At 37.3% G+C, this 12,691-nt stretch overlaps 1 protein-coding gene across 2 annotated transcripts in view; it reads left to right on the forward strand.

Annotated features, from left to right (window-relative positions):
* The window catches only part of SORCS2 (sortilin related VPS10 domain containing receptor 2), a 138,930-nt gene that overhangs the window by 34,247 nt on the left and 91,992 nt on the right, over nt 1–12,691 (forward strand). For both annotated transcript variants that reach the window (XM_034411719.3, XM_034411720.3), the window contains exon 3: nt 10,317–10,416. In XM_034411719.3, coding sequence (XP_034267610.1) covers nt 10,317–10,416 — 100 coding nt within the window. The remainder of the gene's footprint in view (nt 1–10,316; nt 10,417–12,691) is intronic.

Raw genomic sequence — 12,691 nt, forward strand, 5'->3', positions numbered from 1 at the left:
TATGATCAACCCTTAGGGGAGATGAGTGTTCAGGTTTCAATAAACTAACATGAAATACAGGATGTATTCGTCTCAAGGTTTTTGGTAATTCTAATTCAACTGTCACTGGATTTATCAGTCTGATCACACGGAATGGTCCTACATACTTAGGCCCCAGCTTTTTAGACCTCTGGGTGGTTTGTAAGTATTTGGTAGACAAATAAACTTTATCCCCCACTTTGTAAATGTGAGCTGGGGACCTTTTCTTATCGGCTTGTGCCTTATGAGCTCGGTGTGCCTCATCTAATGCCTTCCGAGTCACTGTCCAGGTGCTCCTTAATTGTTCTATCCAATCTATCAAAGAGGGATTTTGGGGATCATCTTGAGGTAACTCGGGAATGGGTACAAAATCCTGGCCCGATGCAACCTTAAAAGGGGTGAATCCGGTGCTACTATGCACAGAATTGTTATACGCCACTTCTGCAAATGGCAACAAGTCTACCCAATTGTCCTGTTGGTAATTCACGTAGCATCTAAGGTATTGTTCGAGTACCCCATTAGTTCTTTCACAAGCACCATTTGTCTGAGGGTGGTGACTGGAACTCAACCCCTGTGCGGAGCCTATCAATCTTAAAAATTCTCTCCAGAAACTGGAAGTAAATTGCACACCCCTATCAGAAATTATTCTTTTCGGAGACCCATGTAGGCGGTAAATCTGCCGAATAAATAACTTTGCGAGGGTTTTTGCTGAAGGGATCTTTGAGCAAGGTATGAAATGTACTTGCTTAGAAAACAAATCAGTTACTACCCAAATGACAGTGCAGCCCTCACTGTCGGGTAAGTCCACCACAAAATCCATAGATATTTCCTTCCATGGGGCGTTCGGTCTAGCCACACTTTGCAGTAATCCAGGGGATTTTCCTGGAGGTCTTTTAGCCGAGGCACATACTGGACAGCTAGCCACATATGTCTGTATGTCCTTTTTTAGTGCAGGCCACCAAAACTGTCTCTTAACAAGATGTAAAGTTTTGACAAACGCAAAGTGTCCTACGGCTTTGGCATCATGCGCATATTTCAATACGGTTGGTCTTAATGTGGTCGGAACATACAATTTCGATCCAACCCAAGCTAGTCCATCGCGAAGTGTGCATTCATTCGAGTGGAGTTTAAACCACTCGTCAGCTTTTAGTGCTTCTCGTAACTTTTCGAGTAAATCCCCTGAGAGTTCTGGATCGGTTTTACTCTGTGCTCTGGTAGTGACAGGTGTTGCCAATTGCGTTAAGGGGATCATTGGTTGAACCAGTTCCTTCTTTATGCTGTTGTACTGTGGCAATCTGGAAAGTGCGTCTGCCATGAAATTTTTTCCCCCAGGAAGGTAACGTAAAGTGAAATTGAAACGCTTGAAATGTTGGGCCCAGTGTGCCTGTTTGGGTGACAATTTGCGTGGTGTTTTTAATGCTTCTAGATTCTTATGGTCAGTCCACACCTCGAAAGGATGTTTTGCCCCCTCCAAAAATTGTCTCCATGTTAACAGCGCCCATCTAACTGCAAACGCTTCCTTCTCCCATATGGCCCATCTCCTTTCTGTTTCAGATAGTTTACGGGATGTGTAAGCACAGGGTTGTAATATTCCATTCTCATTCTTTTGCAAGAGTATCGCTCCTACGGCAACGTCGCTAGCATCCGCTTGTATTACAAAAGGTTGTTCTATGTCGGGGTGTTTGAGCACAGGTTCAGCTGCAAACAGCCGTTTCAGTTTTTCGAAAGCGGCCTGACAGTCCATAGTCCATTCTAGTGGTTTCGAGGGTTTGGGTTTTATTTCCCCTTTTGTTTTGAGCAAGTTTGTAATTGGCAGTGCGATTTTTGCGAAAGAGGGGATAAATTGTCTATAAAAGTTAGCAAACCCTAAGAAACTCTGTAACTGTTTACGGGTGCGTGGTGCGGCCCATTCCATTACTGCCCGGACCTTTTCCGGGTCCATCTCTATTCCCTCATGCGATATACGATATCCAAGATAGTCGATTTTGTCTTGATGGAATTCACATTTAGAAAGTTTGGCATAGAGTTCAGCTGCTCTGAGTTTATTCAAGACCGCTCGAACCAATCTTATATGGTCGGCCATGTTGTCAGAATAAATTAGAATATCGTCCAAATAGACCAACACCCCCTTATATAGATGCTCATGCAACACTTCGTTGATCAACTGCATGAATACGGCCGGGGCCCCCTGTAGTCCAAAAGGGAGTACTCTGAATTGGAAACACCCCAGTGGGCAATTAAATGCTGTCTTCCATTCATCTCCCTCTTTTATTCTCACTCGGTAGTATGCCTCTCTTAAATCAAGTTTGGTAAAAAATTTTCCCTTTCCTAAATGGGCCAACATGTCCTTCATAAGTGGGAGGGGATAGACATTTTCCACGCAAATGGCGTTCATGTTTCTATAATCATGAACTGGTTGTAATTTCTCAGCAGGAGGGAGTTGTTATTGTGGAGAACTACCATCCACTCAGCCGCCACTCCCTCTAGGGCATTCGCAACGCTTCTGACTTTAGCCGCATCTGTTTCGTAGTCCTCCCCCCAATCCTGCATGTGGTTCCACACTTGGGTCAGGAAAAATCCCAAGGTTTTAGGATTTCCATCAAACTTTCCAGGAAGGGGGGGGATTTTTGGCTTTTTACGTCTGCGGGGGGGGCCCTGCAGGGCTGGGGTTCTCTGGCCGGCTGAACTGGGATTAACATCCCAGTGAAAAGCTGGAAGTGATCAAAACGTGCGAAATGCATCTACTAAGCTTCTTCCCCCCCTCGTGTTTATAGTTTCTCAGCCAATCTAAAGGTCTTCCAAAGGTCAGGTGGCAACACGTCTGGCAGCGTCATCCATCAGGAATGTCAAGACAGTTGGTCGGCCATCCCCTTCTGAAATTTAGTTTCGATTCCCACGAAGTCCCCTCCTACAAAGACAAACCCCCTCCTGCTCTCTCCCCCCCCTTTGCTCCATACCTAATCCCTCCCCGTTTCTTATGGCAGCTAAAGCAGGAAAGCTGATGCTGACATGTATTTTCATGTAGTATTTTTCTTTAATTTTTGCCTACACTAACAATAATGCATTTCTAACATAATGTCTTTGAAAATATCTATGTATTTTAATTTTCCCATACCATAAGAAGGCATGCCACCCCAGTTGGAGATCATGTCCCTCCAAAATCAATAATCATCTATGCCTCAAATTTATCCATTCTTTCATCCATGTAAGTACAGAGATCTGGTAGTACAACTCCCAGTCTGGCAGCCCAAAACCCCCTTTATTTTTAGAATCCTGTAACATTTTCAAACTTATTTTTGCTTTTTTCCCTTGCCAAATATATTTTGACATTATTTTATTTAACTCCTCAAAGTAGTCTATTTCCAGCTTTATCGGAATTGTTTGGAACAAAAATAATAATCTCGGAAAATATTCATTTTTATAGTAGCTACTGTATTCTTCCTATCAACTATAGTTGCAGGTTTTTCCACTTCCAAATCTAATTTGATTTGTTGTATTAGTTTGATATAATTATCTTCTTTAATAGTTGCACATCTTGCTGTTAGCTGAATTCCTAAATATTTTACTTTCTTGACTATCTGGATATCTGTCTTCTTCCAGTATTAATTTTATTTTTTATATATGCAGTTTTTATATTCGTGTTAGCCCCCTTGAGTCGCTATGTGCAAATAGGCGGTAATATAAATTTTCTTTTTTTTTTTTTTAAAAAAAAGGTTTTTTGTTTTAAACACATTAAAACAAACACAAAACAAACAACACATATATACATATCATTTTTTCCGTTGTTAATAGCTCATTTAAGGTGATCCTTTCTTATTATTTACATATATTCTAACTTTATCTTAATCTACTTAAATAATCTAATTTCCTTTATGTTGACTTTTCTTTACTTTGATCTTCAGCACATTCAAGCAATATTATCACAAAAATAAACAATAAAGTATTATTTCAGTTCCCCATTTTTTCCTTTATTCCTTTTTTTCATTTTTCATTTTCTCCCACCAATCATACCATCTGTACCATACTCTATAGTAATCTGCGTCCTCTCTTTCCTTAAGTTCCTTTGTAAGCTTGTCCATCTCTGTGCATTCGAGGATTTTTTAAATTAAATCCTCTTCTGTTGGTGGACATTCCTTCTTCCAGCTTTGCACATATATTATGCGAGCTGCTGTTAATATATGTAGTGTTAAATATTGTATTTCTTTTGTATAATTTTCTATTGGAATCCCTAGTAGAAATTGCTCTGGCTCTCCCTTTACTGGTTTCTGTATTATCTCCTCTAAAAGTTTTTTAACTTTGGCCCAAAATTGTTTTGCTACTGGACAAGTCCACCAGAGGTGATAGTATGTTCCATAGTTATTCTTGCATTTCCAACATTTCAGTGAATTACCAGGGAACATCTTTCCTATTCTAGCTGGTGGAAGATGCCATCTATGAAACATTTTCATCTGGTTTTCCTTGTATGCCGTTGATACTGTCAATGTTTATTTTCCACATCCTTTCCCACTTCTCTAATTCTATCGTGTGATTAAAATTTCTTGCCCATTTAATCATAGTGTCTTTCACAATTTCCTCTTCCATTTTATACTGCAATAAAAATTTATATATTTTATTAATTAATTTTTGGTCTTTTCCATATATAATTTTGTCTAGTTCGTTTTGTTCCAATTGTATCTGATTAGTCTTTGTGTCCTCTGTATATTTTGATCTGATTTGCAAATACGTCCACCATTCTACTTCCCTATTCAAATCATGCTTTAATTCTTGTTTCGTTTTTAGATTTCCCAATTCGTTTAATATATCCCTATACTTAATTATTTTAGTCCAGTCTAATAAATTTGGGTAGGTTAATATTTAATTGGGCGAAATCCAATTTGGCATTCTCGTATAATGTTGTTTTTTAATTTTGTTCCAAATTATTAATAGTGAGTTCCTAATTATATGTCTTTTGAAATATCCATGTGATTTATATTTTTCGCCCCATAAAAATGTATGCCATCCAACCTGTAAGTCATGACCCTCGATTATTAAAGTTCTTTTATTTCCCAACTCAATCCATTCTTTTATCCAGGTCAGGCATGCTGCTTGATAATAAGTCTCCCAATCCGGAAGGGCTATTCCTCCTCTGTCTCTAGTATCTTGTAGAATTTTTAATCTAATTCTGGGTTTACTCCCTTGCCAAGTGAACTTTGCAATCTATCTGTTTAATAGGTCAAAGAAACTTTTTTCTATTTTTATCGGTATAACCTGGAAGAGGAACAGTATTTTGGGCAAGATATTCATTTTTATTGCCGCCACTCTTCTCATCCATGAAATTTGAAGGTTCTTCCAATTTTCTAAATCTTTCCCAATTTGCAGCATTAATTTATCATAATTATCTTTTTTGATTGAGGAACCTCTTGCTGTTAACCAAATCCCTAAGTACTTTATTCTCCTTGTTATCTGAATATCTGTAGTATTCTTCAGTTCTATCTCTTGTCTTTTAGTAAGGTTTTTTGTTAGCAATTTAGATTTTTTTGGTTAATTTTTAGACCTGCCACTACGCCAAATTCCTCTATTTTTAAAATCAATTTGGGGCCTGATTGTAGAAGTTCCTCGATTACAAAAACCAAATCATCTGCAAAGGCTTGCAATTTATACTCTTCATTTTTTATCTTCAATCCCTTAATCTCTCAATCTTCCCTAATTTTTGTTAAGAGTGACTCCAATGATAGAATAAAGAGAAGTGGGGAAAGTGGGCAACCTTGTCTCATCCTTTAGTAATCTCAAATTTATTTGTTATATCCTGATTAATAATTACCCTTGCAGTTTGTTTTGAGTAAATTTTTTCAATCGTTTTTTCAAATTTTAATCCAAATTCCATCTTTTTAATTTGTTGTATCATAAAACTCCAATTCAAATTGTCAAAGGTCTTTTGGGCATCAAGGAAACCCAGTGAAACCTGTTTCTCTGGGTGGACTTCGTAGAACTCTAAAATATCAATTATAATCTGTAAATTATTTTTAATTTGTTGGCCAGGCAAAAAACCATTTTGGTCTAGGTGTATAAACTTATCTAGAATTGTCTTTAAACTTGCAGCAATGATTGACATATATATTTTGTAATCAGAGTTTAGTAGTGAAATAGGCCTATAATTGCTGGTCCGAATCTTCCTTGTGTATAAGTGTGATTAAAGCTTCTGTCCATGTTTGGGGAATATTGGATTGTTGTAATGCTTCATTAAATATTTCCATCGTTAATCCTTCTGTCTGTTTTTGTGTTATCCTGTATAGTTCTACTGGTATTCCATCTGGTCCAGGTGTTTTATTGATTTTTTGCCTTTTTATTGCAAATCCAAGTTCTATTTCAGAGATTGGTCGATTTATTGCGTCTTTCTGTTCCTCCATAAGTTTACATACATTTAGTTCCTCTAAATATGTTTTAATTTCTGATTCTATTTTTTCTTCCTGTGTGTATAGTTTGGAGAAAAAAGTATGAATTATTCTTTTCTTGTCTTCTTTTTTGTATTGGGTTTTTCCTTCCTCATCTTTCAAACATTGTATCATTCTTTTATCCCTCTCCTTTTTTAATTTATAGGCTAACCATCTACTTATTTTGTTTGCATGTTCAAAATAATTTTGTTTTGCCATCTTTATTTTCATAGCAATTTCTTCTTGGGTTATCAAATTTAGTTTGTGTTTAACCATTCTCCAGTCCTCTTTTACTTTTTTTATTTTGAGGGTCTTTCTGTAGAATTCCTTCTAATTTTCTAAATTCTTCCTGTAATTTATTTTGTTGGACTTTTTCTCTTTTCTTTTCTTTGCCATATATGCAATTGTCAACCCTCTAATATATGCTTTTAATGTGTCCCATAAATTTTGGGTCAACCCAAAATTTATAAATTTCTAAATAAATAAATAAATAAAAAGCTCAGGATTGAACTACAGAATCCTTGGTTTTTCTCAGTTTCATTGTTTCCTTGCAGATATTTCATTATCAACTAAGTAACATCATCAATGCTCTGAAGATGTACATATGGTGCAGAGGTGGGTTTCAGCAGGTTCTGACCAGTTCTGGAGAACAGGTAGTGGAAATTTTGAGTAGTTCGGAGAACCAGTAAATACCACCTCTGACTGGCCCCACCCCCATCTATTCTCTGCCTCCTGAGTCCCAGCTGATAGGGAGGAAATGGGGATTTTGCAGTAACTTTCCCCTGGAGTGGGGAGGGAATGCAGATTTTACAGTATCCTTCCCCTGGAGTGGGGTGGGAATGGAGATTTTACAGTATGCTTCCCCTGCCACGCCCACCAAGCCATGCCCACCAATCCATGGCACACCCACCAAACCACACCCACAGAACTGGTAGTAAAAATTTTGAAACCCACCACTGGTGTGATGTAACACAGCATGTTACATGAAATGATCTTAGAAAAAACAAAATATAAAATATAACTGGTTATAAATAAAAAGACAATGTGAGAATGCCTATGTACCCATCACTTTCCAAATAGTTTGCCTAAAATATCAGGATACCTTTAGAATAGTTACTTTGGGATAACATGCATTTAAATATTTCACATTTATAAATGAATATATACATGAATTAAAGATACATTCAGTGTGATTTAAAAAGGTAAACATCATGTAATTGCTTAAAGCATATATTTAAATAACATATTTTAATAGCATATTTCAATAAAGCAAGCCTTCCCCAGAGCAGCAGCTGTACGAAACTGATGTCAATATATTATGCTGACAAATATAATTATTCTTGAAAAACAACTTAATAGCAGTAAACAATGTGAACCCAGAGGGAAGACTTATCTAAAGGCCTTTTCAAATCGCCATGCTTTTATCAAGTACCTTGATCATTTAAGAATTTTATTGTACTTAATTAATTGAGAGTAGGAAAATAAGGGGAATACATGCTAAAAAGGATAAACTACTAGTGAAACAAATGAAAGAAAAATAGATAAGATCTGTGTCTTAAAATTGGGAAGGATGTAAATAAAATAGATCAAAATAAAGTGGGGTCTGATCCCATAGAATGGTATTGGGTAATACATGCGTAGTGTATTCCTCAATTCAATTGAGGAAGTGAAGGTGTAGGGTTTATTATGAATTTAAAAACTCAGGTGTATGTCAAAAAGTATGAATCAGTGGCATCTAGAGTGACATAAGAGTCAGTCTAAAATCAGCATGTCAAGTATGACTTGGTATAAAGAAAGTATGAATAAATGATATAAATACATTAATGAAAAAAATACCTTGGGTCACAGCAGATGGCTAGAAAAGTAAGAATCAGAGGTAGGTTTCAGCAGGTTCTGACCAGTTCTGGAGAACCGGTAACAGAAATTTTGAGCAGTTTGGAGAACTAGTAGTAAAAATTCTGACTGGCCCCGCCTCTATCTATTCTCTGCCTCCCAAGTACCAGCTGATCGGGAGGAAATGGGGATTTTGCAGTAACCTTCCCCTGGATTGAGGTGGGAATGGACATTTTACAATATCCTTCCCCTGCCATACCCACCAAGCCACGCCCACCAAGCCTTGCCATGCCCACCAAGCCACACCCACAGAACTGGTAGTAAAAAAATTTGAAACCTACCACTGATATGGTAGTTGAGTAATGAAACATCTGCAGGCAACCTCACAGAATACCAGGACTCCTATGGAAACAGCCTTGAGAATTAAAAGTGTCACTGCTGAGCATGCCCCAGAAAACTTTGTTTTTTAACAGAAAGCTAAGAAAGCCAAAACAAAAGAGCAGCAGCTTAAGAAGAATAGTAGATGTGTATCAGTCTCACACAGACTAATAATCTCTTGCACCAATATTACATAGTTTATTTTATTTATTTATTTATTTATTTATTTTGTCAAGCATATATAAGATAACAGGTAAAAGTATAAACATAATTTGAATACATGAAAAGAGTAAGTAAAAAGGAATATTAGGACAGGGACGGTAGGCACCCTGGTCCACTTATGCATACCTCTTACAGACCTCTTAGGAATGGGTGAGGTCAACAGTAGACAGCTTAAGGTTAAAGTTTTGGGGGTTTGGGGAAGAAACTACAGAGTCAGGTAGTGCATTCCAGGCATTGACCACTCTGTTACTGAAGTCATATTTTCTGCAATTGGGATTGGAGCAATTTACCTTGAGTTTGTATGTATTATTTGCTTGTGTATTGTTGTGGTTGAAGCTAAAATAGTCATTGACAGGTAGGACATTGTGGCAGATAATTTTATGTACTATGCTTAGGTCAGACTGAAATCAGCGTAGTTCTAAGTTGTCTAAGCCCAAAATTTGGAGTCTGGTGGCATAAGGTATTTTACTGCGGGTAGAGGAATGGAGGACTCTTCTCGTAAAATATCTCTGGACTCTCTTGATTGTATTTATGTCCGATATGCAGTGCGGGTTCTGAACAGATGAGCTGTACTCAAGAATTGGTCTAGCAAATGTTTTGTATGCTCTAGTTAGTAGTACAATATTACTAAAGAAGAAGCTACACAAGATAAAGTTAACCACTCTTAATGCCTTTTTGCCAATGTCAAAGAATTTTCTGTATTATTTTACGATTAGTGAAAATATATTCTGCAAATTGAAAGCTGTGAAAAAGAAAAGAAATCACAAGTTGTGTTTATCTCTCATTCTTTCTGCTTTTAGGAAATCTGTAAAGCAGATCTTTCTAGCTAAGCCTTTAAAGACCAACAGTTTTATTTTTTGTTTTACTATTTGTCTATGGAGATTCTCAGTCATCCAGGTCATGGTTGTCCCAAAGATATTTTTTCAAGAGGCAACTGGATTTTTTGGCTTTTCTTTGAAAGCTGAAGAAGCTTCTTGAATGTGAAGCAAAATTTCTTCGAAGAAAAATGTTTTACTTATTTTTTTTAATAAAAAAAGAAAGAAAAATGTTTTACTATGTGTTTTACTATTTGTAAAGTTATGTTTTCTGTTTGTATGTTTTAAATTAAAAGTCCGTCTAACTGTCCATTTTGAATGTAGTACTTAAATTAAAATGTTTTGTGTGGTAGCTAGATTTAAAGTCTTTTTAGGATTTTCCTTTTTAAACTTGTGCTTGATAAATTTTATTCTTTGTTGTAGAACTTACCTTTCTTCTGATAAATTAAATGTTTTTGTTTTTCAGAGGGGATATTTTGTAAAAAAAATTACAGTCCTTTTGGTTTCCTTCTTGCATGAATTTTTGAATTTATTTTAGTTGCCAAATATATAATTCGTGGCCTGAACACTTCTCAGTTATCACAGTTGGAAATACATGCAGATTATCAGAATGCCACTTTTGTTTTTTCTTGTCTCCCAGGTCGTCAGATTTTGGAACATTATATACTAAATTAAACTTACAGCCTGGAATTGTTACAGTCATTGAAAATTTCTACATCTGCCCTGCTAACAAGAAGAAGGTATGGGGATAATTGTTTATTTCAGTAGAAGAGCCCAGAAAAAAAATTGTGTTTAGCAGAATAAATTTCTAGCAAAGCATGTCAGTCACATGTTTGAAAGAGAAACCATTAGAAGTACTAAATACATAGAATTAAAAGTTGATTACGAATTATCTAACTGTAATCAAATAATAATTGTGCTAACTGTAGGTAGATTTATTCAAGCATGAGAAAATGATGATATATATGAAAAAGTAAAAGCAGACAATACTGTGTCCTGGAGCTTAAATAATGTAAATACAGACATATCCAGAGGTGGGATTGAGCTGATTTGGACCAGTTCGGGCAAACCAGTTGTTAAGATTCTGCGCAGTTCGGCCAACCGGCAAATCCCACCACTGGCTGGCCCAGCCCACCTCACCCCGCCCTATCTCACTTCGCCCACCTTGGCTGGTGGCTAGAGTCATGCCCACACCCAGCTACTCTCTGGCTCCTTCAGACCACATGGGCCAGCTGATCTCCGTGCTTCACCCGTTCTGCTCACTGTGGCTGCCCGCGAAGGTAAGACGCTTGGACGAAGGGCTGCCTCGGGATAAGCACGCTTGCCCGTCACCTCAGGTTGGGGGGCATGCCAGTCCCTGGCTCTGGCCTTTTCCAAGGCCTTCACCAGAATGCCACCAGCTCAACCTTCGCCGGTCGGGCTAGCGCTATGAGAATGGTGCGAGTCCCATGGGCTGGAAGATAAGGCTGACAGCGGGGAACAAAGATCCGCTCTGGGCTTGCTGCGCTTAGCTTCAGCCTGCCTATGCTGTCCCACCTTGCTGTAAGTGACATCAAGTTGGCCATGCCCACTTAGTCACATGACACACACCTGAGCCATGCCCACCCGGCCTTTAGGATGAACCGGTTGTTAAATTAGTTGGATCCCACCACTGGACACACCCTGTAAAAAACAAAAACAAAATCCTGAAGATATCTGCTATATGAGCAGGAGGAAACCATAATTTATTTGAAAGTATATTTAAGTATAAATAACACAAAGCAGGGTTAAGGTTAAAGTGTAGTTCTTAATTTCTGAAATTCTTTGATTATTTGTTGCACAGATGACTAATACTCTCTTTAGCACTGCAACTCTGGCATCATATATTGAATCTACTTGAACAGCTTTTCTGGGAGAGGGCAAGTTATTGCTTCCCTCTTATTGTACCTCATCCACAAACAATTTATATCCTCCATCTTACTTATCACTCTCTATAGTATCTGTTGGTGAATAAACATGTAATATTTTTCTGCAAGCGTTAAGTTGGTCTTAGCTTATATTGTATATCATAATGCAGAGTAGGATTGTGTAGAGAATATTGTGTGTGTGTGTGTGTGTGTGTGTGTGTGAGAGAGAGAGAGAGAGAGAGAGAGTATGTATGTATGTATGTATGTATGTATGTATATGCAAGTCTTGGCGTATTCGGGTCTTTTCCCGTGTAAGATTGAGAGTATCTTGGCGACGTTTTGACGAGGTCCCACTCATCATCTTCAGGCTGATGTCTTCGGCTTCGTGCTTGTGTGAGCAAAGCGTGCTCACACAAGCACGAAGCCGAAGACACCAGCCTGAAGATGATGAGTGGGACCTCGTCAAAATGTTGCCAAGATACTCTCAATCTTACACAAGAAAAGACCTGAATATGCCAAGTCTTGCATACTTGTACCCGTGAAAATCTACGAAAACAAATATATGTATATATGTATATATGTATATATATGTATATATATATGTATGTATGTATGTGTGTATATATGTATGTATGTATGTGTGTATATATGTGTGTGTGTATGTGTGTGTGTGTGCATGTGTGTGTGCGTGTGTGTACACACACACACATACATACATATATATATGTTCAGGTATGTTTACACAGTCTTGGGTATCATTCTGTGAAATTGAATTTATCTGAGAACTAACAAAACATAATTTTTCCCTAAATTTTGCTCATATCTGGGACAAATATCAAATTTACTGCCAGATTGCTTGTACACAAATACCTCTTTTACTTATTTTGTCCAATGTAAGGTTCTAAAACTTATTTGAATGGTATCTTATTTCAGAGGAATTCTGCAGCTTAATTGTGACAATCTCAGCAGATGTGCTCTAAAGCAGCCATTAATTATTAAATATTCTGTGCGAAATTTTTTAAAATTAAAATATTTTCACTTAAAAACCATAAAATGTTTTACTTATAACAAGGAAAGGAAGAACACTTCAAAATATTATGTATAAATACCATAGGCAACAGAACAAAAG

This window comes from Pantherophis guttatus, chromosome 3, assembly GCF_059756535.1.
Source record: "Pantherophis guttatus breed Tessera chromosome 3, ASM5975653v1, whole genome shotgun sequence".
Classification (NCBI taxonomy): domain Eukaryota; kingdom Metazoa; phylum Chordata; class Lepidosauria; order Squamata; family Colubridae; genus Pantherophis; species Pantherophis guttatus.